The 26,101-nt window shown below is 38.2% G+C and overlaps 2 protein-coding genes and 1 pseudogene across 4 annotated transcripts in view; 1 reads left to right on the top strand and 2 right to left on the bottom strand.

Moving 5' to 3' along the window:
* Window positions 1-401: 401 nt before the first annotated feature.
* LOC144654955 (uncharacterized) lies at window positions 402-15,974 on the bottom strand (annotated as a pseudogene). The gene is made up of 4 exons (XR_013571028.1): window positions 15,759-15,974; window positions 2,921-3,295; window positions 2,173-2,849; window positions 402-1,805 (listed from the first exon to the last, which is right to left on the bottom strand). The product of XR_013571028.1 is annotated as an uncharacterized LOC144654955 (transcript).
* A 233-nt stretch (window positions 15,975-16,207) lies between these two features.
* Window positions 16,208-22,448, bottom strand: LOC144653907 (uncharacterized). The gene is made up of 2 exons (XM_078514048.1): window positions 21,247-22,448; window positions 16,208-19,642 (listed from the first exon to the last, which is right to left on the bottom strand). Exons 1-2 carry the CDS (start codon window positions 21,671-21,673, stop codon window positions 19,341-19,343), a joined length of 729 nt encoding a protein of 242 aa, XP_078370174.1. The 5' UTR covers window positions 21,674-22,448; the 3' UTR covers window positions 16,208-19,340.
* Window positions 22,449-23,083: 635 nt separating this feature from the next.
* Window positions 23,084-26,101, top strand: part of LOC144653837 (uncharacterized) — a 37,621-nt gene continuing 34,603 nt past the window's right edge. For both annotated transcript variants that reach the window (XM_078513941.1, XM_078513940.1), the window contains exon 1: window positions 23,084-23,223. In XM_078513941.1, coding sequence (XP_078370067.1) covers window positions 23,148-23,223 — 76 coding nt within the window. In that variant the 5' untranslated portion in view covers window positions 23,084-23,147. The remainder of the gene's footprint in view (window positions 23,224-26,101) is intronic.

Here is a 26,101-nt window from a genome sequence, read left to right as displayed (position 1 = left end):
GGTGTTTCCTCATGTTTTTTTTGGGTTCCTGGCTCCGTCGGCCCCCGTCATTCTGAGTCCCCCTGGATCGGGAAAAGTAAAATTAAAGTTGGTATCTCCCAACACCCATAATTGTTCTACTTCTAGGTATGATCCGGATACACGAAGCAGTACTATAATGATTCCCCCCAGGGGGGGGGGGGAGTAACTTGGAGATGTTTGAGTGGGGTGTTCCTCTGGGATGGAGACCTCCTACCACGTCTCAGACCAAGAAAAACTCAAATTGTAACCCCATCACAGACCTGGAAGGTCAAAAATGGGACCCCGTCAACCGGCACATATACCCATATAGCGTATATAAGGAACTACCACTCCCTGGGACTATTACTGAGTATTATCGTCATGATTAAGAGTCACAACAGTTAAATTTGTCATAATGCATTTTTACACAATTTTAATCATCGACACACTTGCAAGAAATACACAATTTGAGCCTTAGGTTAAAATGTGATTGCTCAACCTTTGCTGCAAAAAGTTACGGCTTAATTACCTTTAAATAGCAAATACAAAAGACCATCGACACATATGTTAACTGGTGCAAAATCATTCTACAAAGTATGCTTTCTTGTTAAATACTGTTTGATGAAGTATTTGTTTGATAAAAATATATTATCGGCGTTTCGAATGCCTCATTTGGACTGTGTTGAGGTTAAATTCGTTATTCTTCACCAAACAAAATTCATTTCACGGGCTCTTTTCGCTATTCCAAAATATACAAAATATCATGGAGCTAAGTCACGCTACATCACGCCCGACTGGTCACGCTACGTCACGTACGCTCGATTGGTCACACTAGGTGACGCGAGATTTATTACGCTAGTTTGGTCACGTTAGGTCAGTGACGACTAGCGTAATTATCCGCGTCACCTAGAAGCGTCCTCCTACAAAACGACTAACTTCTCTTGGATTTTTAAGTATCTCGTTTTCTCCGTGACACAATCACCGTTAGTAGCATAACTTAGCCCTATACTATGTAGCCCTTGTCAGATATTTTCTTCTTCTTCCCTCCCTTTTTCAGCATACATAAAATACAAAAAAAAATATTCTGTTAAATTATTTCATGTGAAAACCATAGTTACATTACTAAAGAATACATCAAAATTAGAGCAGATCCCTGGATTGGAATTTTATAGTGTACATCTTTAAGATCGCCCATATTTGTCCGGCCCATATTAGTAGATTAAAGTAACAGCATTATTATCGATTACAAAACACACCTAGTGCTTGACTGATTCTAATAAAGCTGAACTCTGAAACATGAAGATATACAGTCTAAATTTCTGACTGCCCCTTGTAGATCTAGTATGGAACCTGTCTAAGTAGGTTCAACCGATGGGGGTCTTGGACTTCTGATTCAATTCAACACTCGTAATCTTTATACTGATTATCGTCTTTTTTCTCCTCAAAAAGTCTCACTAAATCAAGTAAACACGTTAAGAGAATACAGTCTTTGATCATCAATTGCAACTCATTTGCTCTTAACTGAGACTATGATATCAATGACATGATAAATTGAAATCAAAATAATTTGTATCAAAGTTTAAGAACAATAAAAAAGTATCCCTCAATCGCAAAATATTCGTTCTCCATAATCACAAAATTAGTCTACCAACTCCGTTTGTATTCTTACAGTTGACATCTACAGCCCTTAGCAGGGGCGCAAGTGATGCAAACGGTGGTTTCCTTGATAGTGGTTTTCTGTATCTTGGTGTGACTGTGCTTGTCACAGGACGGTTCAGTGCGCGGCCCTTGGACTGGCTTGAAGCCTAAAACAAAACAAACAGTAAGTCTCAATTCTGGAATGTTTGAAAATGATTTTTTTCCCAAAAAAAGTTAAATTAATATAATTTCGATGGACTTTATGTCAAGGATACTTTCTTGCTGCTAAATGATTATTTTGTTTTGACTATCAGTTTTGCCTCTGTTTTTCTTCTGGTATGTAATGCTTTCTTCATTAGCCAGTATAGCAGCTTATGCTGTCAGCGAAAGGGAAAGAGAGGAAGAGAGGAAGAAATGATAAAGCGTTACCAACTCTTGGGCAGCGTTGAAAATTTATATCATAATTTTTATTAGCCACAGTTTGTTCCATCAATCATGAAAAGAAAAAAATTGAAGCGCTAAAAACGAGTTTACCTGTGCTACTGTGGGGGCCTGGTGGCTCAGTATCCTGAGTCCCTGTCGGCAGGGGACTGTCGAGAGTTTCCTCGACTCCTAAGGGCACCTGGGTGTCGTCCAGAAGGGCGTCTTCTGGGTCTGGCTCCTCTATTTCACCATCATCAGCCTCATCGTTGCCCTGCCCTCGTTGCATCTCAGTGTTGTCCAAAAGGGCGGCTTCTGGATTTGGCTCATCTATTTCACCATCATCAGCTTCATCGTTGCCCTGCACTCGTTGCATCTCAGTGTTGTCCAAAAGGGCGGCTTCTGGGTTTGGCTCCTCTATTTCACCCTCATCAGCCTCGTCGTTACGCTGCACTTGTTGCATCTCGATATCAGTGTTATCCCTTGCGCTTGGTCTTGAAATAGCGAAAATACAAGATAACCAATACCAGGACTAACAGGAAAATGCCGACGCCACACCCAGAACCAATGACTAGCCAATTTGCTGGTGAGGGGCTGTTAGTTGGGTTAACTAGTTGTTTACCAGCTGGTTCCAATTGAACTGGGATGGTTGTTGCTGTGGGGGGAATTGTTACTGGCTCGGCGGGTTGGCGTTGGCTTGGTTGTTGGTTGAGTTGTCTTGGCGTTGGCGTTGGCTTTCGTTGCGTTGCTTCCTTGTCGGCAATGTTGAAGCTGTCGTGCTGCCAGTGGTGCTAGCGATCACTTTGCTGCACTTCTCTGATCGTGCAAAACTGCACTGCATATTTGTTGGTAAGCCGGGCACTTTGCACTCGGGAACGACTATATCGTTGCCGTCATTACAGCATGGAGAACACGGCTTGCACATCCCCAGCATGGGTTCTGCATAAGCCCCAAGCTTACACTTCCCGCACTCCGCCTTGGAAGTCAGAGTACATTTTTTCGTGGTCTCGCGATACTGGCCGCAGTTTTCGCAATCTTTACACGCTCCAGCTTCGTATTCTGAGGAGTATGTCTCACCCAACACACATGGCTTGCATACTAAGGGCGTCTTAGAGGATATGACGTCACCACATTTCACGGATAGCCCCTCGCCAGCAGGGCATTTGAGACAATTCTGACACTGGACTGATCCGGTCAGCGGATCCTTGATTGTAATATTGTCACCCTGGCAAGGCATCTAAAACAAAGATGAAACCCAAACAGTTGGTAACACGTTATTGCAGTAATTGTGGCCATGAAAAACGATCTTCCTTACCCCATGTAAATAAAAGACTCAAATAAAACAAATCGAGTATGATTGTCTACTTTTGATTACATTCTCGTTTTCTTTTTCTTTTTTTTTTCAAATCCTAAAATTTCAGCTTTCTTCCGGTGTTCGTAGCCAAAACAAAACGAGTCATGATTAAAAATAAAACTGAAGAGTTGCTTGGTTGGTTTAAAATAATCGAAATGGGTTTATCATTATAGGAGACCGTTTAACAGCTGGTTTCTGTGGTAGAAACTTACCTTAATAGAATGAATTGCAAGGGCACGTCGCACAGATCTAACACTGAGGACTGAGTACTAGTAGCTATCTTTTGGAGAACAGCTAGCCTGCAGAAACAAATCACAAAAGAATGCAAGATTTAATTGTTTCCTGTTTATTTGGCGCCGACCAATTGCCAAGTTTGATATTGCAGAAACAAAAGGTGTAAAACAAGACAAAAGTAAAGGAACTAATGAAGCATGGGACCGAAATCGAAAATGACGAAAATGGGCGGCTGTAGACAGGATAAGTAAAAGTCAGTGATCGTTCGTTCAATATAATACTTCAGCCAATTGAAAATTTATCAGACATAAAACATCATGAAACAGTACTGACAGTACTGAGCGGAAATGGTGCAATTGGTGTAATTTTGGTTTACTTAATTAAGTCATTTACTTTTCACTGAATTGACCTTTGAGGTTTCCGTAGAACGAAAACTGAAACGGAAAAGGTGCGATGCCAATTGATATAATTTCAGTACTGTATGTAATGCATTGTGGAATTTCCTTTTAAGCGACAAGCTCGGTCTTGTTTGGTCAGTTTGCTTAACAAATGAACCTTCTTAAAACCACAAGCATTAAATATCTGTCGTCATGGTGTCATAAACCCGTAATAAATCGAAATAGACTCGGGGGGGGGGGGGGGACTCGCATATGAACGTGACGGGGATGCTCGTCGTCTCGCTTAGGGGTGTAAATTTCGGATGTTTGGTCTCGCTTAGGGTGTTCCGGGCAAAACGCCAATATTTTAAGCCATATGGTCTCGTTTAGGGTTACACACGAAGAAATATACAAATATAAATTCTATTCTTAGTTTTTTGGTATCTTTTAGGGGTCAAGAAAAGCTTAAGCCACACCCAGATTGGTCTCTTTTAGGGGTTCTTTTCAAAATTTCGACAAGCATCCCCGTCCGTTTCATAGGAGTCCCCCCCCCCCCCCCGGGAATAGACTCACACATGCACATGAAATCGATCGCGATGCAATGTTTTATATATAGCCTCCTAAACTTCATCATCGATGCATCCGTTTCTGTCGCCGGAAAGCGGACTTTAAAAGATATTGGGAATTTAGCAGGCATCTCCCAGTAGCGTTAACCACTTACAAGGTCTTACAATTGCATGTGCCACGCGCGTTGTCTCTGTCATGTGACTGTGCACTGTGACTGTGTGACAACTGTTTGTTTTCGGAGCACAAACAAGACTGAATATTATCATAACATATAACGTTTAAATAAATACCGAATTATAAATTTTGCGTTGAATCAAGACATGTTTAGACGAAATTTATTCAAGAAAGCTAAATTGTCATTGTTGTCCGTGATTTCGTTGCCTGTTCTAGAGTGTTCGATTGAAGGTTACAAATTTTATAATTAAATGAAAGGAAATTTGTTTCTTTGTAATTCATGGACGTTGGCGTCTTAGCATAAACATCGATAATTTGCATAGAATAAAACACATGAGGCAAAGGAAGATTGCTAAACCATAAATTAAAGTTAACCAATTTACACAGCTCGGTCTGACTACCATAGAAAACCTGTTGGTTTTCGTATAGAGTTTAAGAAAAATAAGAAAATTATACTGAACTTAAATTGAGGAAAGAGGCTTTTAAAACTTAATGGGCGGTTCTCAGACTTCATTTTTTTTTTATCATAAATTTAGATTCTAAAATTTATAGACTCTATGCATGCACGCCAAGCAGAGATTGTCAATTATTGTTTTTCTGCTGCCGAGTTCACTAAAATAAAGCTTTCAACGTTCAGAAAATTCTGTGAAACAGTTCTGCTACTTTGCTTAGTTAGCATGTTTCCGAACGACTATTGCGCCATAGATGCTCGATCGCGACCTTTAGTTTCCGGTTAACTCAAGAGCCCGAAGTCTTGTAAACATAAACTGTGCCGAAAAATGGAAGTTATTTGTTAAAAAAATAGTTACACGTAATTAATTGTCGCAAAATGGTTTTCTCTTCAACTCTCAGATCTTGGGGCTTAATAGGGCTGTAGTACCATAGGTATTACACGATATTTGTAACAACATTGAAAATAAAACCGTCAAAAAAAAAGCACAAGGCTGGCAGGCCGTTGATCTGTTAAGTATCGTAAGATTAATTAATTTGCTTTCAGAGGACGCGCACGTGAATTCTGTGCTTACTAAATTGTCTGATAACACTGATAATGGCGGAAAATGAAATTGGCCAATGAAAAACTATCGAAAGTGGCAAAATGACTCTAAGAAAATCATGAGCTATCACACGGAAACAAAGCCGGTCAATGAAGACACGAGGGATCACCAACCGCCTTTGCGAGTAGCGATCACGACGGCGCAGTATTATTTAAAATGACCGGCTATAAGAAGCCTCTTTTTTGAAGACGTTGCGACGATGACCGAATATTTTTTATAGAATTATTCCTACCTCAGTGTCGAGCCTCAATTCGTAACCGGGAAGAAGTCTTGTTCAGGACTGTTCAACTGATGCGTCTTCTGCGGAGAAATAAATTGAAATACCATCACGTGACCATCGGGTGGCGAGCGTGCGAAAGGGCACACTTTTGCATAAATTAGAATTGAGATTCGAAAAATATATTTTCATCCTTCGTCAAACTGAGTTCTTTTCGCTCGAATCAAAAGAAATATTCAACATCAGGAACCCATTCCTGATAATGAGTGATAAAAATCCAAAACAGGCTTTAGATTGGGGTCCTTCCCTTCTTTTTAATTTAAAATAAATGAAAATTTCAGTTTGGATACGTTTCCAGACAGCTACTAAATGACGAAAACATCTTTTAAAAAAATACGTCACAATTTCTGAGTTATAAATTATTAAGAGACACTAAACGATTAAGTCATAGGTAAAGAATGTTTAAGACACTTATTAGCTGTCAGTCATGGCTCGAAAAATAAACCTGTACAATTCTCAGATTATCTCAGATGAAGGTCTTAAAATATATTTGTCTATTGAGGTTTGAGTTTCGATTGGGTTGTTTTCAGGCGCATTGACACAACAATGAGCTGAGTGGCGAGCGTGGGCTAGCATTTTGTATTTTGCTGGCGACCCTGTCAATTCAGAAAACTGATAGTGGCGGTAATTGAACAGATGAAAATGCCCAGTTAAAAAGTGACAAGTGTGGAAAATTAAATTGACTCATGACATTCGTCGCCTACGTGCATTGTCATGTCCGGGATGTCATGCACAGCAGAAACTGTTGCCTCCCACGCAGAAAGGCAAATGACTCTAAAAATATAGGACCTGTCATAAAAAGTTTAAATTTTAAATTGTTACACCCGCCATTCCCTGTCTTACAATATTAACAGCAACAACTTCATTTAGCGACTTGGTCTTCCTGAGAAAAGCTCTTTCTTCGATTTATAGATTGTCAACATTAAATTCATAGATAAATTGTCTCCTCCCCCCGCTGTTTTTATGGGTGAAGAGATAAAAAAAAAAAAAAAAAAAAAATTACTTTTAGAAAAAAAAAAAAAAGTTTTTTATATTTATACAGTTTCTTCCAAACCACCGTTAAATGACTGTCGACAATCCTCCCCAAAATTTTTGAAATAATAAAAAAAAAAAAAAAAAAAAAAAACCCCAAAAAAAAACCTACTCAAAAACGACAATCAATTCTATCACGTGACTGTTGGATTTATTAAATACAAGCTAATACATTTGTCTAATACTATCTGTGATCAAGGGAAACGTTCTTACTTTAAAATGTCAGCATTGGGTTGATATCTCCAGTGATGCTATTTGTTCTTTTCAAACACTCTAATTGAAACTCTAAATTTAAATCTTTGAGAAGAGGTCACACGCACGCACGATGTCCGATGTATGTAGCACACTGTTCCAATAAAATGCGGGAAAAAAATTTAGATCGATAAGATCCGTTTAAAACGAAATGGAGCCACCATCAAACGGAGAGATTGAAAACAAAACAACTGAGGAGTGTACACGCGCGTATTAAAATTAAAAGAAACTAGTAACGTCACCGCCATGAAATATTCAGTTTAAGACTATAGTGTCCCTTAGTATCGGTTAACCGGGAAACTAACCTTCACTAATCACATCCAGCAACGCGACGGCGAGCCTCTCCTCCTGTTCACTCTCGGTGTTTACTAAACGATCTATAAAGAAAACAGGGCGCTGCAATAAAATACAAAGACTTCCTTTCTTTGGTTTTCTGACACTCAGACAGAAGGGCTGCCATCCGATTGGCTGCGATGGGACAGGAAAACGGAAGAATGGAAACCGCAGCATGCGTGTGATCATTTGTTTGTAATGCTGCCATAACTAAATAAAACAATCTTCAACTCTGACAGGTGATACATGATAAAATGTAATGGTCTGTAATGAGATCGAAGGCGCCATGTTTCTCCAAGTTAATTATCGTTCTCAAACTTTTAATTGTGGCATTTAGTTTTCCTTTGGTTTTCACAGTTCGACGATGTAACATTCCCAGACAAATTGAACTCTTCGGCAGACAAACGGAAGCCGGCTATGACGTCAACAGAATATCCGTGGCGGAAATCAAGCCCACGACACAGCTACATAGCTAGCTCGGTGTTTGTCAGTTGTTTCAATAACAACACATAATCGACAACAAGAAAATCTGAAAATCGCCTTGAAATTTTTTATATTAAATATCAGTCATAGTTCCTTTAAACAATAAACAAGTGATAATCCTTATCTGTAGACAAGTTAAACTAGAAAGAACAATTATAGAATTGTCCACGTTTCTGGCGAAACACCAGGCGTTTTGTTTTGCACCTGTAAAGAGGGCCACCGGAAATTAAAACTCTTTGAATTAAATGTTTCAGCATTAAGCTTCCACTTTTAAATTAACTCTGTTTGCGTTCCTGATATTGGATTAAGGACCTCTGAAAACGATCCACGCGTTTTTTCTCTACCTAGGCCATGGCCCTCCACTTGTGCCACTGTAGAGAGCGGAAATTTTACGCCATATAATTAATACTGACTTAACACGTCGACAAAAAGCACCGAACTTAAGTTCGGCTAAGTTTCGTTTTACAGAAATAAATCCAAATCACCCTTTCACAATAACATAACCGAAATTCTCTGTCGTGTCTGACAGCGCACAGTTCTTTTGTGTGGGCGTGTGATGATTTTGACCTGTGCTAATAATATAATATTTTATGCTTTTATATTTGTGGATGAAAATAATACAAAGCAGATGACAACATTACTGTTGGCAACTGAGTAAGAGTGTTTCAGTTCTAGTTGCTACTTAAAGTTTTTATATAATCTAGACATCCTATTTAGCGTGTACTTAGATTAACGATTTTCGTTTCATCCCCAAATTTCTAGTCCACGCAGACGTTTTTTTGGCTTGTCACGCAATCTTTCTTTTCCATCGAGTTGGAGAAAGTCACTAATGAAATTGTCGCTAAAGATAAAAGTTCATGGATAAAAATACACAAGCATTCATGATCCACATTGCGGCCTTATGCACCACCAGGAGGTGCCAAAAGGATGATTCATAATCCACCTATTGTAACTAGTAGAAATCATGCAAAAGAACGACTCCACAGCGGAAATATCGAAGGGCCAAGGGACTGACAAAATATGTTCGCTACATCGAGGTTCTTATCAACATATTTTACTATTACTGGGGTGACGAATATCGTTCGTTACGCCGAGGACTTCGTTATACTCGTTATGTAGTGATTTGTTATGTAGTGAAATGGTTCTTTTCCGGTTTCGTAGGCGAATCACAACCATCAGCAGTCGGCAAACACATCAGTTCTATCACGTGACTGTTTTATGGATACCTTTTTCAATCAAGGAAAGCCACAAGTCTCTTATAAATTCTCGTTACTATAACAAACAATGGCATTTGTTTGTTTGTTTTTTTGTTTTTTGTTTTTTGCTTTTGTTTTTCAAATACTGCATTTTAAGCATTGAGATTTACTCGTTGCAATCACGTCAATCAAGCCTGGCTCGGCGGAGGTCACACGTACGCACCATGTCTGATCACAACATGCCATGCGAGCACAACAAATGTTCTAACCATACAATAAAATGCCGTCTATCAGATCAGTAAAGATGTTTGGGCCTCCGACTTATCGAGCCAATGTAACGTGACTATGACATAGATAGTGAGTTTGGTAGCCTAACATGTAACCACTAAAGTCTAACTGGAAGAAGTGATATATGCAGACCAACACGGAACATTCTGAGACTGACATTAAAGTAGTACGATGGGTCAGATGGGTCCAAAATGTGTCCATTTTTCAACATCTAATTTTATAAACTTTCTTAAAGAAAAAAGTAACTCTTACAGCAAACTAACCTTCAAACCAAGCAGTGGGCGTCGAGAAGTTCACACACACTGTGTTGACTACGATCTCCAAACGGGAACACTAAATATTTCAGTGAGCGCTGTCACTTAAAACGAGAGGAAGGGTCAGAGGATAGGGGGGAGCGTGACGAGCGATTGGTTGCTATGTGACAGATGACGGAGAAATGCCTGCATGTGATTTCTTCATGCCACACATGCAGGAGGGGGGCAAAGGGGCAAAAATTAGTCCGTGACACGTGAAAATAGGGCAATAATTAGACCGTGACACGTGAAAATAGGGCAAAAATTAGTCCGTGACACGTGAAAATAGGGCAATAATTAGACCGTGACGCGTGAAAACTAGTTAGAAAAGACGCGTGATCCGTGAATTCTGCTGTTTCAAGTATACGTGACACGTGAATTTGGTTAAAACTTGTGCGTGAAACGGGATCACGAACCCCCCTTTGGTACCCTCATGCAGTTAACAATCGAAACGAAGCTAACATGTAAAACGTGATAAATGTGGCGAGTTTGAACGTGACATATTTCCCGTTCATAATCTTTATTTAACTTTAAATTGTAGCATGTACTTTAATTGTTAATACCTTTTAAAAGGACTGAAAACGATCCGCGCATGTTATCTCCATAGCCCTATAGCGTCAAGGAAAGTGGAATAGATTTCACGAAGAAAATGAAATTCTGCACGCGAACGACTTTCTCTGTACGTGTGTGTATAAAGCTGATAAAATAATACTTCCTTATCTACTTGAAACCGTGACCTGAACTTTCTTGTCGGATTCTAAATTAGGAAATGAATTATAGTAAACATGGGTACCAAGGCCGACGAAAGTTTCCCTCAACTCCTAGTGAGGTTACGTTTACTTTATAAACCGAAACCTCCCTTAAAAGGAGTTGATGAGGGAGGTTTCGGTTAAAAGATCATACTACAGTGAACATATTGTAGCCATCGCCCAACAACAAACACAGTTCGTTGAATAAAAAATATTTTATATAGACGGGTATTATTTCATTCTTTATTCTAACAAGGCGCACGGTTTTTGTAGGAAGATTTGACGAGTTTCAGTTTTCATTTTTTCTCTAAAAGAAGTAACTACTTACTTTTCAAAAATTGCTAGCATAATGTATAAAACCCAGGCCGTTGTGGAAGTAAGTTCGGGTCACTGCAAAAACGGACGGTATAATTTGCAATAAAAGTTTTATCTATACTCATGACAGATACTACCCGGAAGATGAGTATTCAGCGTTTCAATACCCAACTGAGTCGCCGAAAGTTTGAGGGCCGAAATCAAAGAAATACATTGAAAAATACATGGTGCCCCCAGCACGATTTTGTTTTGCATAAGCTTCTTCTATTATTCGCTTTGCTAGATGCCTTACTGCAGCTTTTCTGCGGTTTGACATTTTTCAACTAACGGGTCAAGACGTTGAGGGGGTTTCAACAGACATTGCGGTACACGCAAGCCATCGATCGGAATGCGTCAATGTCCGAATTTCCCATGTATACAAAATGTCAGTTTATCATCAAAATACGAAATGTCTAAAAAATTTTAGCTCTCAGTGGGTGAACCTCTTTCTTTTTCCACGTTGATTAATCAGGTAACGTACATAGAAGTAAAGTGTTCTTTAGGAGGCTTGCCACGTTACACGTTTTCCGGCACGTGTTGTCACTACCACGTGACCGTGGCGTTCCATTGCATTGTTCGTAAAACAATAAATTCAATACCGGATGTAGAATGATTGTAACGCATCACCGCCGATTTTGAATCGAACTAAATTTAGAAACTGTTGGAAGGAAAAATGAGCCTTCGTGTAAAGGCAGCCGTTACTGTTCGCCTTATGGTTCTTTTATTGGCGAATAAAAGCTTCAGAAACTTGCAAAACTCTGACAAAGCTAATTATGTTCAGCTGAAATATATGCTCAGTTAGCATAAAAGGAAACGCTTAAAAAAAAAAAACCAAACAAATCACTTCATTAGTAACGTAATTTTATACAGATGTCGCGACCGTAGCTCAAAGTCCACAGACAGTGAAACGCTTCACCGCCAGGTTTGAATCGAACTAAATTTAGAAACTGTTGTTAAAAGGAAAAAAAAAGCCTTCGTGTAAAGGCAGCCGTTACTGTTCGTCTTTTGGTTCTTTTTTGGCGAATAAAAACTTCAGAAACTCTGACGATAAAGCATGATCATGTTAAACTGAAATATGTGCTTGCTAAGCATAAAAGAAAACACTAATTTTAATATACTATGTCGCAAGCGACCTTAGCTCGAAGTCCACCGAGACTGAATATTCATACACTCCCCTCAAAGAATGAGTGAAATGCATGCAGCCGGGTTTGAATCGAACTAAATTTAGAACTCGTTGGAAGGTGAAAAAAGCCTGCGTGTAAAGGCAACCGTTACCGTTCGCCTTTTGGTTCATTTTTTGGTGAATAAAAACTTCAGAAACTTGCAAAACTCTGACGATAAAGCTATCATGTTCAACTGAAATAAGTATTTATTATTTGACATAAAAGAACACACTAATTTATGCAGCTGTGATCACGACTTTAGCTCAAAGTCCAAAGATATCAAGAATTAATTTATCGTTAGCTCAATGCCCAGACTTTTAAATATAACATAATTTATAATACACCTGAAATTTCACTAAACGATATTAACTGATTCACTAAAAAAACACTTACTTATTGATTGTTTTCCTACAAGAGTTAGTAAAGTAGTTCTAGATCTGTACAACTGTCGGAACTAATATATATAGCGGTGAACATAGCGGTTTGATGTCGGTAATTGGCATTATTGTTTATCGGGATTGAACTGGTGAAGGCAGATCATTTTTGCGAAGTTTTTGAAGGATTTAATATCTTTCCTTGCAGTGCCACGAAAAAAACCTACACTCATCAATCAAGTCGGGTATTTCAAATAATGTCCAACAAATAACTATCGAAAAGATTTTAAATCTCTCTACCCGTATATAGACAATTGACTCTTGGTAAAACAATAAGTTATTACACTAAGGCGAACACATATCAAGATATTGCAATGCGCATTTACAACTACAGTCGAATCCCGATAACTCGAACCCTCAGTAACTCGAACTCCCGCTAACTCGAACCTCTTTCGATTCCCCTTCAGGTCATTTTCTTACTAATTTTACCCTCGATAACTCGAACTCCCGATATCTCGAACCTTTTTCGATTTCCCTTGGACGTTCGAGTTATCGGGATTCGACTGTATGTCTTATTTCATACCCGCGTAGTCACAAAGACATTTAGAAAATACCACTGAAACCCTACGTTACAAACCGTTCATAACTCGACGTAATGATGGGGCGCGAGAAAAGAGAATTTACATTTGATAATCAAAATAAACGAGTGATTTTCTTACTTTTTCTCTTAGTGTTCTCTAAAAAGAACAGGCAACATTTTCTTCGTGCTTCGATTGATTAGAAACACTCATGAAAGTTTGCCGGGGAGAACTTGAAAAAGCCATGAAAACAATCGCCCGAGGCTCAAGTTCGACCCACAGTCGTTCTCCCATGTGCAACAACCTTCCACTCGCGTGTTTCTGTGTAAACTCAATAGAAACACAGAAAATGTTTTCTATTTCTTAAACGTTACTGAGTAAAAGAACAGATTTTCTAAAGAAGTATTTACCGCTGTTTAGCCTCAACTGTCACAAAACCAGAATTATCTAGCGTCAGACTGCCTTGCTACGACTTTTGCTTCCAAACTGCGTGGGTTATTTTTTTAATGACATACGACACAAAGACACTGTCACGTGACAAGTCAAGTGCAAGCTACACGTATGCGCGCGGCACTCTTTTTAATTCCACTTCATTAGTCAAGACTCTGTCAAGAATCCAGAGAATATGAAAATAAAATAGAAGTATTGACCCATAAAAACATGTTTTGATACTTGAACAAATTCTCCCTTCTAAAATAGAAGATCAAACCCTTGAATAAAGATAAGAAACAGGTTGTGTTTCAGGATTCAATAAGATTAATTAGGAAGAAGGAAACAGTATTTTTTTTTTCATTTCCAAAGGGATGTAGACGTTAGATATAAGATTTCGGAAATGAAGTCGAACATGCTAACATAACCTTATTTAAATGCACAATCTCGGCTTAAAAATATTGCCAACAAAGCATCGATCTTTCATCAATATACCTATTCTCCATTCTACACCAGCGATCGTGCTAAAAGAAGGAAGTCTTTTCACTTTATACGGGCTGAGGCAAAAACAGACATGAACTCACTCCTACACATATCTGTTATGTTGCACTGTAGACATAACAGTAAGGAGTTAAATCCGTGCAGTTCTAATTGAATATGATTTCAGCTATTTATTCTAGCTCTCTACTGGTAACAAGCAGTCATCCCGCTTCGACAGGAGAAAAAAACGTTACGTCATCACGCAGATAATGTCTTCATGCCAATTCAAGCAGTTGCAATGAAGCTTTTTACGTAAACATTGATTTGTTTGGCCTCAAAAACCATTTTAATTTACGTCTAGCATAAACCTCTTAGCCAACGTTGATGAATTTGACCAGATTTATAGTCTTGCCACGTTTTAAACAAGGATATGCAATTTCATTTCCTCACCACCCAGCGGGAAGCAGTGACGCTTATTGTAAAATACAACCATTGTACACAAGTTGCAGTGTACAGCAGAATGTTAAAAACTTGTCGGTATTTTTCCTAAGCAAACATGAACGGTACGGACAACTGGAGAGAAATTTCATTTACTCACCCGTTGAGGATCTTTCCACCGGCCTGAATCAGTAGAGAATCAGCGGGAAACGACGTGTTTAATACACTCTAGACGGGAAAGTCCCTAGGCTCAGGAATGCGGAAAACTGGTAAAATAAGCGCTGATGCTTATAATTATTCAACTGAAAACTACAGACGGGTTATTTTTCCGGTTTGGCTTAACTTTTCAAGTACATCCGTCTGCGTTATCACGTTCGCAGGAACAGATTATTGCAAATGGCCATACATGGCATCGAAAAAGCATGCGACTTGCACTTTCTGCCTTGAATACACTCGTTTTTATATAAGAACCTTTTTTATAAGAACGTTGAGGCTTAAAAAAGGCCAAAATTTAAGAACGTGAGAACGCGCCCAAAGCTGAAATTTGGTTACTAAATGAATAAATCTTTATTCAAATCCTGATCTGTAACCCACATTGTCATCACTCATTGGTGACGTGAAAATGTACATATCGGTTAGGAATTAATTTACTGCAAAACCACTTTGTTTTAAAGTTTAAAAAATTAGAACATTTTAGGCTCAAATCATTACAACAGTTAAGAACGTTCAGCCTCGGGCGAAAATTAGACGTTCTCATATATAATAAACGGCACGCAATGCATGCAGAAGTGATGACGTTTCTCGTGACAATCGCCTCTTTAATATTTTTTAAAAGTAGCTGACTACTTGTGAAGCGAGCCACTGATTTGACTCACTCGCCAGAATTTTAGGAATTTTAATTTGACATCACAGGAATCGTATATTTATTTTTAGATATCCTGTTGTTGTTGCTGCTTTAACAAAATTTGCGTTACATTTAAGAGTCACATTTCGTAAACGACATTCGATACCTGGCGTGGGTATGAGCTAGTACTAAGGTCAAATGCCGTCTTGTTTACACTGTTTTGGATGAAGAGCTGTCTGCTTCGAATTCTGTTTACTTATATTCAGATCATCTTCATGTAAGCCCACTGTGATCGTTAGAGTTTTCGGATGTTATGGTTATGCGTTTTTTTTAATCGAATCCAATAAACTTATTTTCCAACACTCTCCGTCCTTACCCAAAGTCTCCGTTTTAACAGAAAGAAAACAAACACAAGTTGCAAAGAAGTATTCTCCTTCACAAATACCACAAAGAAATGAGCACTTGTGGTCTGTGCCGCACGCACACTGCACAAGCTACTGATACTGCTGCAGATAAACCAGTTCTTCACATTGATCCAGTGAATTGAAGGAGAGATGGAGAGGACCCTGGGAACGAGGTCTAATGCTGACATACTCCAACTCGCATCCCGACATTAAGTGATAGTCATCACTTAAAAAAGAGTGTTAACTCTGGGTTTCTTTTGGTATAATTGGCTCCTAAAAAGAGCTCGATATCTGTTTTTTGTTTTTAACTTCTTGCTCAAATCAAGGAAATACGGTATCGTATAGCTTAGCTGAGGGACTAATAATAACATAATTTATCGTTTCAGATCGATCTAACCGTACACATACAATATTTTGTTTTAAAAAAATAGTTTTATTTTTCCAAATTTCATTTCATAGCCTATTTATACAAAAATATTTTAAAATTATCTAATTTGTTTTGTTTTATTATAACTTTTCCATTTGCATTGTGTAGTGCCACAAATTAAATATCCATAACCACCCCACAGAAAGTCATTGGAAGTCCCGAGGGGGTGGGGGTCTCAAAATCCAAGAATTTAAAGGAAAGTATGGGGCTTATCTGGAAGTTCCAGAAGGGTGGGGGATTCAAAGCAAAAAACTTTCCGTTGGAGGGGTTTGGATATTTTCTGGAACAACACTTTTGTTAAAAAAATATCTTTAAATCGCGATCAGTTGTTTTATTCAGTTTTGACTCACATGGTTTTACAAATTGTTAAAATGTGTAGACTTGGTTGACCCTTGGTTTGGCACTGACTTGATTATTCTGTTGGATATTGAAAGACGTTTCGGCTAATTCTTAGGCCTTCATCTAGCTTTACATTCACCAGTGTAAACTCCTGAACAAAGCTACTCCATCTTCAAGACATTTCATTTAATCAGTGGTATACCGAAATTAGCTAAAAGGTTGTTTTACCTCCAATAACAACAACAAGTTTTAATTGCATGACCATAAATCGTTACACCATTGCAAAAGCATATGGTAATTATAAAGGCAATGATCGTAAATATATACAAATAAATAAACACCAATGAACAACAACGAATACAAAATCTAGACCTGACAACAGTCCAGCTTCCAAATAAAAATGCCCTTACGGCGGTCACTTATCAAATTCCCGGAAATCGTTCCCTATATTTATCGTAAACTTTACCGAAAGCGGTCATCGTTTAGACTCCCCATGTAATTACCACTAGTTTTTCGAATTCACCTCTGTTTAAAGGTCACCTAAGATTTTTGACCAGACGATAAGCAAAGCATGTCAGGTTTCACAAAATCAAGCTAGTAAGTTCCTAAGTGGTCCTAAATCTAAGACAAGCACAATTATTTTTTGTTTCACGTTGAATGTGATAACTGATAAAACTGTTGATAATGTGGCTTAGACAGAACAGAGACACTTGCCTTACGAACAGCATTCAAAGAAAATGCTACATGCACGAACTTCCATGAAAATTACTTAATTCTTATTTAACTTATTTTGCGTTACTGTTGTTGTTAACAATAAATGAAGATCGTGTGAACAATTTCACATTCTGGTTCAATTTTGCCATATAATGTGGTAAATTTCGGTCCGGTCTGTTGCCCATTTTCCGAGGGTGACTGCTAAATATAAGTCTAAAATAGGTTTGACTGTATTATATGTACAGCACGTACACCTGCCAATTGCCAATTGTCTTTCTTGGTAGGCTTAAATAGCCTGCGAGCAGGCTCACCTTGCATGGGGCACGCACGAGAGTTACACGTGAGCGGCGTAGCCGCGACAGCTAGCTGCGTCAGCCGCCTCATCGCTACGCTCGCCACTCCCCGCCTTATCGCTAGGCTCGCCACTCGCGCGTGCCCCAAGGTGAGCCTGCTCGCAGGCTAAGGGTTAAAGGAACTGTGTCACGGAATTTAGCCCAATTTAGACATGGGAAGCTATCGAATTCAGTGAAATATAAAATAACCGCATAAAACAGTGAAGGAACATTTCGAAGACACAGCAAATACAGAAGAAGGTACGGTTGGCCAAAAGTGAAGAAGATTGAAACGGATTGCGATACGGGTTTTTGGAATACTGTTAGGCTGCACGTTCGTCCGGGAGACATACATAACGAGTACATATTTGGCAAATTAGTTTGTGGAAAATAATAGACATTTGCTGCATCGTTATGTAAATAGTTTCGCGCGGACGTTTCGATGTAACTAACATCATTATCAAGGTAAAATGTTGTATCGTGGTGTGCGTAGGTATAAATTAGTTTGTGGAAAATAATAGACATTTTCTGCATCGTTATGTAAGTAGTTTCGCGCGGACGTTTCGATGTAACTAACATCATTATCAAGGTAAAATGTTTTATACCATAACCGAGAGAATTGTCGCACGTCGATTGGTCCAAAGTTATGGTCGATGAGAGTATAGACCATGAAAGTGACGTCAGATCACGCCACGCACACGCGCGGGCTAAAAGATGTGTAAGTTTGGTCTCCGTGAATGAAAGCGAATTTCATCGTGTTTTGTTTGAATCAAGTACGCATTTGTTTTCGGAATTCAGGATTAGACTTCTACTCAAGTGATCTGTCGAAAGAAAATTTAACAGGCTTTTGAAGTTTTTGTCTAACTGACTGAGAAGAACGGTGCTAGCGAATCGGTAGCGGACTCAGCGAACTGTTGACGTTCAGTGAACGAGCGCTAACAAGATCTCCAGAAAGAAAAATCATCAGTTGCTCGCTTCTAGCGATAGGCACACACTCAACGAGAGAATAAAAGGTAATTAAAATTGTTATTCTTTGAATTCTTGTTTATCTTCTTTTGAGTCATTACCGTTTTTCCGTGTCGGGAATCTTTACGTTCCCCCGGCAAAGTTTCTTCACGGTCAGGCATTTGATAAATACTTGTTCAAGTTTGTTATGGTATAAAACAAATCGACCACATTTTGCCATGGTCTACGCTCTTATAGACCATAGAAATGACGCCATAAAATGTCCAAAACTTTGCAGTGAAACCACTCACCTTACGGCTCGTGGTTCCACTTGAGTTATGAACATTTTCTGACGTCATTTCTATTGTCTATAAGAGTGTAGACCATGGAAAAATGTGGTCGATTTGTTAAGTATCGTGGTGTGAATATAAATTAGTTTGTGGAAAATAATAGACATTTGCTGCATCGTTATGTAAATAGTTTCGCGCGGACGTTTCGATGTAACTAACATCATTATCAAGGTAAAATGTTGTATCGTGGCAAAACTTAATAAAATAAACTTAACCCAGCCGTGACACAGTCCCTTTAATTTGGGGTATATTTACATCTCGCCGGCATAAAGCTTAGCTTGGCTTCCTTTTTCTTGTCTTCTTTTACACTTTGTGTTTCTTGGCAACGCCTTGGACCACAAAATGACTACCGTGGGCTCAGCCTTTTGTCTCAGGCTTTATCTCAGCCCACAGCACTACTATTCGTTAAAGCCATTTGGTCAGTTTGTTAGTTCCACTAGTTACCTCTTACACAGCAGTACACAAGGGAACTAAAATAGATTCCAGTTCTCCCGCAGCATCTTCTCGTCCGATTGCCTTGACAGCCTGGTACAACTTTAACACAGTGGCGTCAACTTGCTGGGCCCAGTCCTCCAGCAGCATTTGGGTGCTGTTTGTGGGCTGTAATTTAAAATTGGCTACATGGGCGTTGGTATAGCCTAGCTTTCCAGCCAGATGTATCCATGAGCCCCTCAACGACGCAGGATTTAACAAGAAGCCAAGCTTTTCATATATCCCGGCATTGACGTCCCGTAACATGACTTGGGCTTCTAGAAAAGGAAAGAACACAAGTCATGAGTGGCGGATAGCATAAAACTCTCATCGTCCAATCTGAGAAATCTTGATATGGGTGTGAACCCCTGCATACATATCACTATTTCAGTTAAAACCGGCGTTTAACGTCAGTTCACTACAGTGAGATGTTTTAAACAGGAAACAAAATGTTACCGTGCTATGAGTTGACCTTTGGTAACTAATTAATGTATGCACTTATTGCTTGAACTCTCAGCAGAATTCGTCTTAATTGATTTGGCTTCTTTTTTAAGTATTTTATGTGTTACACCCGGGGTGTTACAACCCTGCATGAGAATTCTAATAATAAAGTTAAGTCTCTTTCACCAGGTTAGGACTATGAATAGCCTGATCGCGGTGCCAGTAGCTTTAATAATACAACCATCCATAACTAAAATCGAGAGAGTCATAATTTGTCAACTGTCAAGAATATTTTTTTTTTTTTTTTGGTTTTTTATTATATTTTTTTTTAATTTTTATTTAAAATTTTATATAGGTCCACATACTTTTAGCTGCCTGTATTTTAGACCTACTTATTAAATAAAGTATGTATGTATGTAAGAACACCCGTCACTAAGCTACTTGAAAATAAAAATGAACTCCACACTGAACGATCTCATTTGATACGACAGTACCACATTAATGTTTATTACTGTTACGACAGTACCACATTTATGTTATTGTTAATAGCAATACTTTCTAAGAATAGGGCTATTTTTATCGGTATCACCTGGATTAACAGTTTTCGTTACATTTTCTTATCAAAATAACCCGTGAAGTACAACCATTGTGGCAGAAACCATTAACGTAAGACGTCCGGCGAACTCGGGGGATTTATAGGGAAAAAAAAAAAAAAAAAAAAAAAAAAAAAAATTTTTTATTATTAAGAAAGAACAAAAAAAAAAAAAAAAAAAAAAAAAAAATAAAAAGAAAAAAAAAAAAAAAAAAAAAAAAAGGGAAAAAAAAAAAAAAAAAAAAAAAAAAAAAACAAAAAAAAAAAAAAAAAAAAAAAAAAAAAACCCGAACTGCGCAATACGGACTGGAAATCACTTTCGTTTTGTTTGCTGTTTATTTGCTAGAACATTGTTTCCCCGGCCCCTGTCTGTCCTTTATACATTTAAAATTCTCTGCAGAATTTATTTAGCTAGAAGTAGATTTATTGTGCTACTGTTAGCCTCCCACGCAGTCGTTCTTAGGGGGGGTGGGGTTACACTCCTAAGAGCGACTGCGTGGGAGGCTTGGCATAACTAGCCTTTTTGAGCTTTCTTCTAAAGTATAATCGAAATAAAAATATTATTTACAAGGCTAAAGTTATAAAATTTTAAAAGAAACCAAACGTTATCGACTTGTTTTCGACTTCTTGTCATTAAAGACCATTTAGGTTCAAAAAACAAATTTCGAATTAGCGCAAGAGGTTGGCGGTAATCGAGCGTGACCTAGCGCTTGACGTGAGTGACCGTGACATCACAAAACGACAATGGCACATGGCCAACGTGCAATAAATAGTACATAGTGCTTACGCACGCAACTTTTGAGAATCAGATGCTTTGATAACATAAAATAACCATAATATAAAACTCACCACGTTTAGTAAATTGTTGACTATCCTCAATATTACTGCTAGGCAAGGTAGTGGGTAATTTGGCGCCGTCTGTAACATAATCTTCAAAATTGTTGTTCAAAACAATCTTCGGTTTATTCTTATTGTCTTTGACACGCACCGTTCCTCTGTGCTGTTTAGTTCCAAAATCCTTCAATTTCCTCACCAAATCCTCTCGCTTTATCTGTGTAAGTAGATCTTTCAACAGATCGAAGTTGTCGCTTTCAAGTTCTTTCCTTTGCTCAAGGAGCACAACTAAATTCGTCGCGCTTTCTCCGATGCCTTCAAGTTCTTGGGTCGTCAGAATGTCTCGGCATAAAAACTTCATTGAATCCAAATTTGTGCTCGAAAGTTCTCTACACAGAGAAAATATAAATTTTCTATATTCTGAAATCGACGTACTTCCCATTCTTTCGGTAAAGTGGCTTGAAGTAGCTAAGAGAGTTTCCAACTTTCTCTCACATACCCGACAGACAAGTCTGCTGGCACGTGTTTATAACCAAGGGGGCTCCCCTTATCCCAAAATGCATTCGGTGATGTCAGAAGATGCGCGTGACACGAGATGTCACGCAGAAAGTTATAAAATGTACTATCAGTCATGCGAAGACGTATAAACGGAGATTTTGACCGTAATCTTGTTCCGTTTCATGTAAGAAGATTAAAAGTGCAAAATAAAGTTGGTTTAACAGCATATTAAATAATGCCATGATTCTTTGTTTTGTGTCGTTCCTTTGGTGAATATTAGCTTCTAAATATGGAAGTTATTCATCCCGATCAGGGAAACGGATTACTGCTAAAGAATGGAGTTTCCTTATGCAAATTTGACAACAGTGGATCGCGACCTGCAAGTGCGAGTCTCAATTGCCAAGATTTTCTCTTCACATTCTTAGTTATAAGGATAATACTTTACCAAAGCCGTGTTCATTTTGACTTGACATCCAGTCAAACCAAGCATCCTCTTTATACAAGGGAGAAAAAGAGAGAGGCCCTGGAAATGAGCTTGCAAATCAAGATGCATTTAAGACTTCTGAAGTCACGGTTGCTTAAATTTTTGCATTTTCACATAAAGCTTGAGATAGCAATTACTCAAATAGAGCTGAAACCCTTAAAACTACAGCAGGCAACTTTCAGGCTAGAAAGCGTAATAGGGAACAATTTTATTCACAATAAATCTTGTTTCCTAAACTTTGTAAGTGCTTCATCAGTCAAACGAATAAAAGTTGGCCAATTTTCACTACAATTTATGCAGAATTAATGAGGCAAAATTCGCATTACAAATTTCTCAAAAAATATTATTTTTTATAGAAGTTGGAATAATATTTTCGAAGATAGCCATTTAAAAGTTTTCTTAATGCAAAAAAATCAGAATTTTCAAATGTTCGAGCCAGTTGAGTGATCCTCGATATTTCCATTCAACGCTTCGTAGTTATGATTTATTTTGTTTATCTGCAGCAGACTATTTTTGACAGTTTATTCTAATTTCTTTGAAATTGAACTAAAAATGGTGTGGTGTCATGATGATTCTGAAATGTAGTTCGATTTTATCATTGAATTTCATATGAAGGAATAAGCTTTTCGAGAGAAAAATATTGCTTTTTATAGGTGTCATAATGTTTTCTAGCTCCATTTACTTGTATATTTCATCCTTTTCCCCTTCTCTCCCTCTCCGCTCCCCCACGTCCGCAGTCAGTAACCATGCAACGGCTTCTGGGTGCATGGAATGCTTTTAAAAGTCAATTTTAACTTGTAATTTGCAGTTTCGACAGGCTGTGTTTGCGGAAGCTCATACCAAGAGTTTGTAAATTTCACCCCCGTTACTCTCGCGTGATCACGCATCCTCACGAAACGAACAGTCGGTTTTAAACCCGCAAGTTGTTGATAAAATGAGTTCAAAAGACGCTAAAAATTCTTCAGCCTTGTTGCCATCCAAGACGAAAAAGAAGGACAAGCCGAAGAAAGGTAAGAGAACGGATTCTTTACTTTTTCAGTCCTCTTCAAATTCGCTTGTCTTTGATCAAGAGAAACAGATGCCACAAACATACAATTCTTGAATGAGAGTTGGTGGTTTTAGTCAAGGAGAATGACAAATACTTGTAAAAGAAAAATAAACAATGAATATCGACTAGACTTGAACAAATCATGACAAATTCTGCCGGCAGGATTTCAAACGGAATAGGCTCATTTTGGCCGTTTGCGGTAGCGAGCATTAAGCCCGAAGAGGGAGGTGGAACAAATGAAGCGCATTGAGCTTTGTAAATGCGCTAAATAAGTACCTTTATCATCATCATATACAAGTGACGGGGTTGATTGTCGAAAAGTTTTGATTGAACTCATTAAATGTACCAAAATGTTGTTTTGTGTTCGTAGCGAAATTTTTCTCCTAAAAAGTGTCAATTCTAAAGCGAGAAGAAGTTTTCGTCATCGATTTTTTTAGTCCTTAGATATAGCCTAAACGGCGCCACGATACTGTTTTTATTTTTATCAATTTTTATTTAAGCACCATACGCATTAATTATAATAAAGCTACAATTTTGAGCCTCTACCTACGACAATCACCCCCGTCAATCTTAAATGATCACCCCCCCCCCCACCACCACCCCCACCCCCCCACCGTTCACCACATACACCCCAGAACATTATACCAGCAGAATTTTCGAGCAGAATATATAAGCAATAGTTCTTTAATTACAACACTAGTTAAGCAAGATAATAAAATAAAATCCCAAATAATGAACGAAAAATAATTATTGTAATAGATGCGGAAGAAATAAAAACCAGCCTGCGGCATTACGCATGAGATCATCAAAAAAGCAACATAGTATGTCGTAAAGAGTAAAAATAGAATAGCTCTAACTGACATTTCGCTTATGAGGTCCATTCAAGTTCAATCATTCAAGTTGCTATTTTACCGAGCAGAATACTAGGATGTGAGCAGACTGAGTAGCCGTCTGAGCAGAAATGTTGAGCGGAAGACCTTTATCTTAGTAGAGTTTTGAGCATCATAGTTACATCAGAGGAGAATTTCGAGCCGAGTAAACGTCTACTGCTAAGTGGAAGGGGTCATCAACGGTCCTTCAGTGCTCGTAAAGTTAGGCTTCTGCTCGAAACACTCGAAAAATTCTAGTGGGTGCTCGTTTGTTCGTGCTTGCATATTATTTACCGTGCTCACATGCTCGGTTTTTAAGTGGAGGTAGATTTTTGGCAAGTGCTCGTTGCTCGTAAGGCTAACTTTTGATAATGCTCGTGCTCGCAAAGAAAAACGTTGTGCTCGCATGCTCGCAAAGACCATTCGATAGTGGAGGGCTGTTAGCCTAAATCGCTATCATCAAAATGTTTTTTTTGTCCATTTTTTTCTTTGCAAGCCAAGTGTTAGGTCGGACTACGTACAAATCCCAGGGACCGCGAGTTAAAGGAAATTATGATATTGGTTGGTGACTTGTTTACACACCTGTTTAAAAAATGTGCCAAATGTTGCGTGACTACCGAGTACAAACAACCTTTTCATGAATCAAAATAGCACCAAATGTATTTTTTATCAACGTAAGTAATATTTTCCCGTCACACGTAACAAAGCTTGTCTAATATTTTTTTGAAAATGCTTGCTTGGTGTCTTTATTTATTTGCTCAAGGCGAGGAATTACAATTTGCAATCACGGAAGGAAGTTTATCTTTCGAACATGATCGAGATCTGAGCTCGAAATTTTAATTCACCTTACTGATTTTTATAATTGTTATGTTTGTTTTGAGAATTTGGTGAGACATCAAGATATTATAGTCTGCTATTAAAATAATCTCTTGGTAAAATACAACAGTTGATTCTCTAAATTCTTTTTAAAGTGCTACTACGATCAAATTTTCGATTTCCATATTTTTACATTTTCGTGTACAATAAGACTTTCTTACTCACCTTGCAAATTTTCAATCCATTACGAACATCAGAAGTCGTTTTGTTTTAACGTTTATTTCCGATATTTTATGGCCGCCATTAAACCTTTCCAAGCCTTGTTGGGGAAAGGGGGAAAATGACGCAAAGGCTAAAATACCTCACGGGTTGAAATTATAATAACAATATGTATTGAAAATCACGCGAAAAGCAACAAAACTTTGAGCTTGTTTTTCGTGCAATTTTCTATGCTGATTGTTATTCTAATTTCAACCCGTGAGGTATTTTAGCCTTTTACGTCATTTTCTCCCTATTCGCAACCAAGCCTTGGAACAAGGTTGATTAATGGCGGCCGTAAATTCTCTGGAATAAATGTTATAATACAACGACTTCTGATGTTCGTAATGGATTGAAATTTGGCAAGGTGAGTAAGAAAGTCTAATTGTTCACGACAATGTAAAAATATGAAGATCAAAAATTTGATCATAGTAGTACTTTAAGCGATGACGTAGTCGACGCTTTATGTCATGCGCCGTCGACCGGTTTTGTCAACTATTTTCTGTTGCGATTTACCACCGAGTAAGACTGGGAACCAACTACAGGAATGAATGAGACGTGAACAGAGATCAAGATTAGCACAATAGGAAGTTCACGAAGAACACAGAGCAAACTACTCCTGGGAAGTTAGAAAGGACTAATACAAAATTTAAATGAAAGAGAAAAATTATATTTGACAAGTTCTATTAGATTAGGTAAACGACTTACCGCGTTTGACCTTGGTCGCTCAAGAGAGATATCGCGAGTCAAAAAACACAGGCTTATACTAGATGTCACGCTACAAAGATAACGCAGCTTTTGTCATACAAACCTTTAATACAGACGTTGTTAGCAACCTCTATTAAGTATACGTTTATTTTTTTAACAAATTTTCTGAACTTTTTTTTAGGAAAACTT

This window comes from Oculina patagonica, chromosome 5 (genome assembly GCF_052425735.1).
Source record: "Oculina patagonica isolate OP01 chromosome 5, crgOcupat, whole genome shotgun sequence".
NCBI lineage: Eukaryota > Metazoa > Cnidaria > Anthozoa > Scleractinia > Oculinidae > Oculina > Oculina patagonica.
The sequence above is the reverse complement of the archived record's forward strand: the minus strand, read 5'-3'. Positions and strand labels throughout refer to the sequence as shown.

What these genes read in the sequence shown, in the direction of transcription:
- LOC144653907 (XM_078514048.1), bottom strand. Translation starts at nt 21,673, where the DNA reads ATGGGAAGTACGTCGATTTCAGAATATAGAAAATTTATATTTTCTCTG. An exon ending in TCAACAATTTACTAAACGTG is followed by an intron (nt 19,643 to 21,246) that starts GTGAGTTTTATA and finishes TTCCTTTTCTAG; the next exon opens with AAGCCCAAGTCATGTTACGG.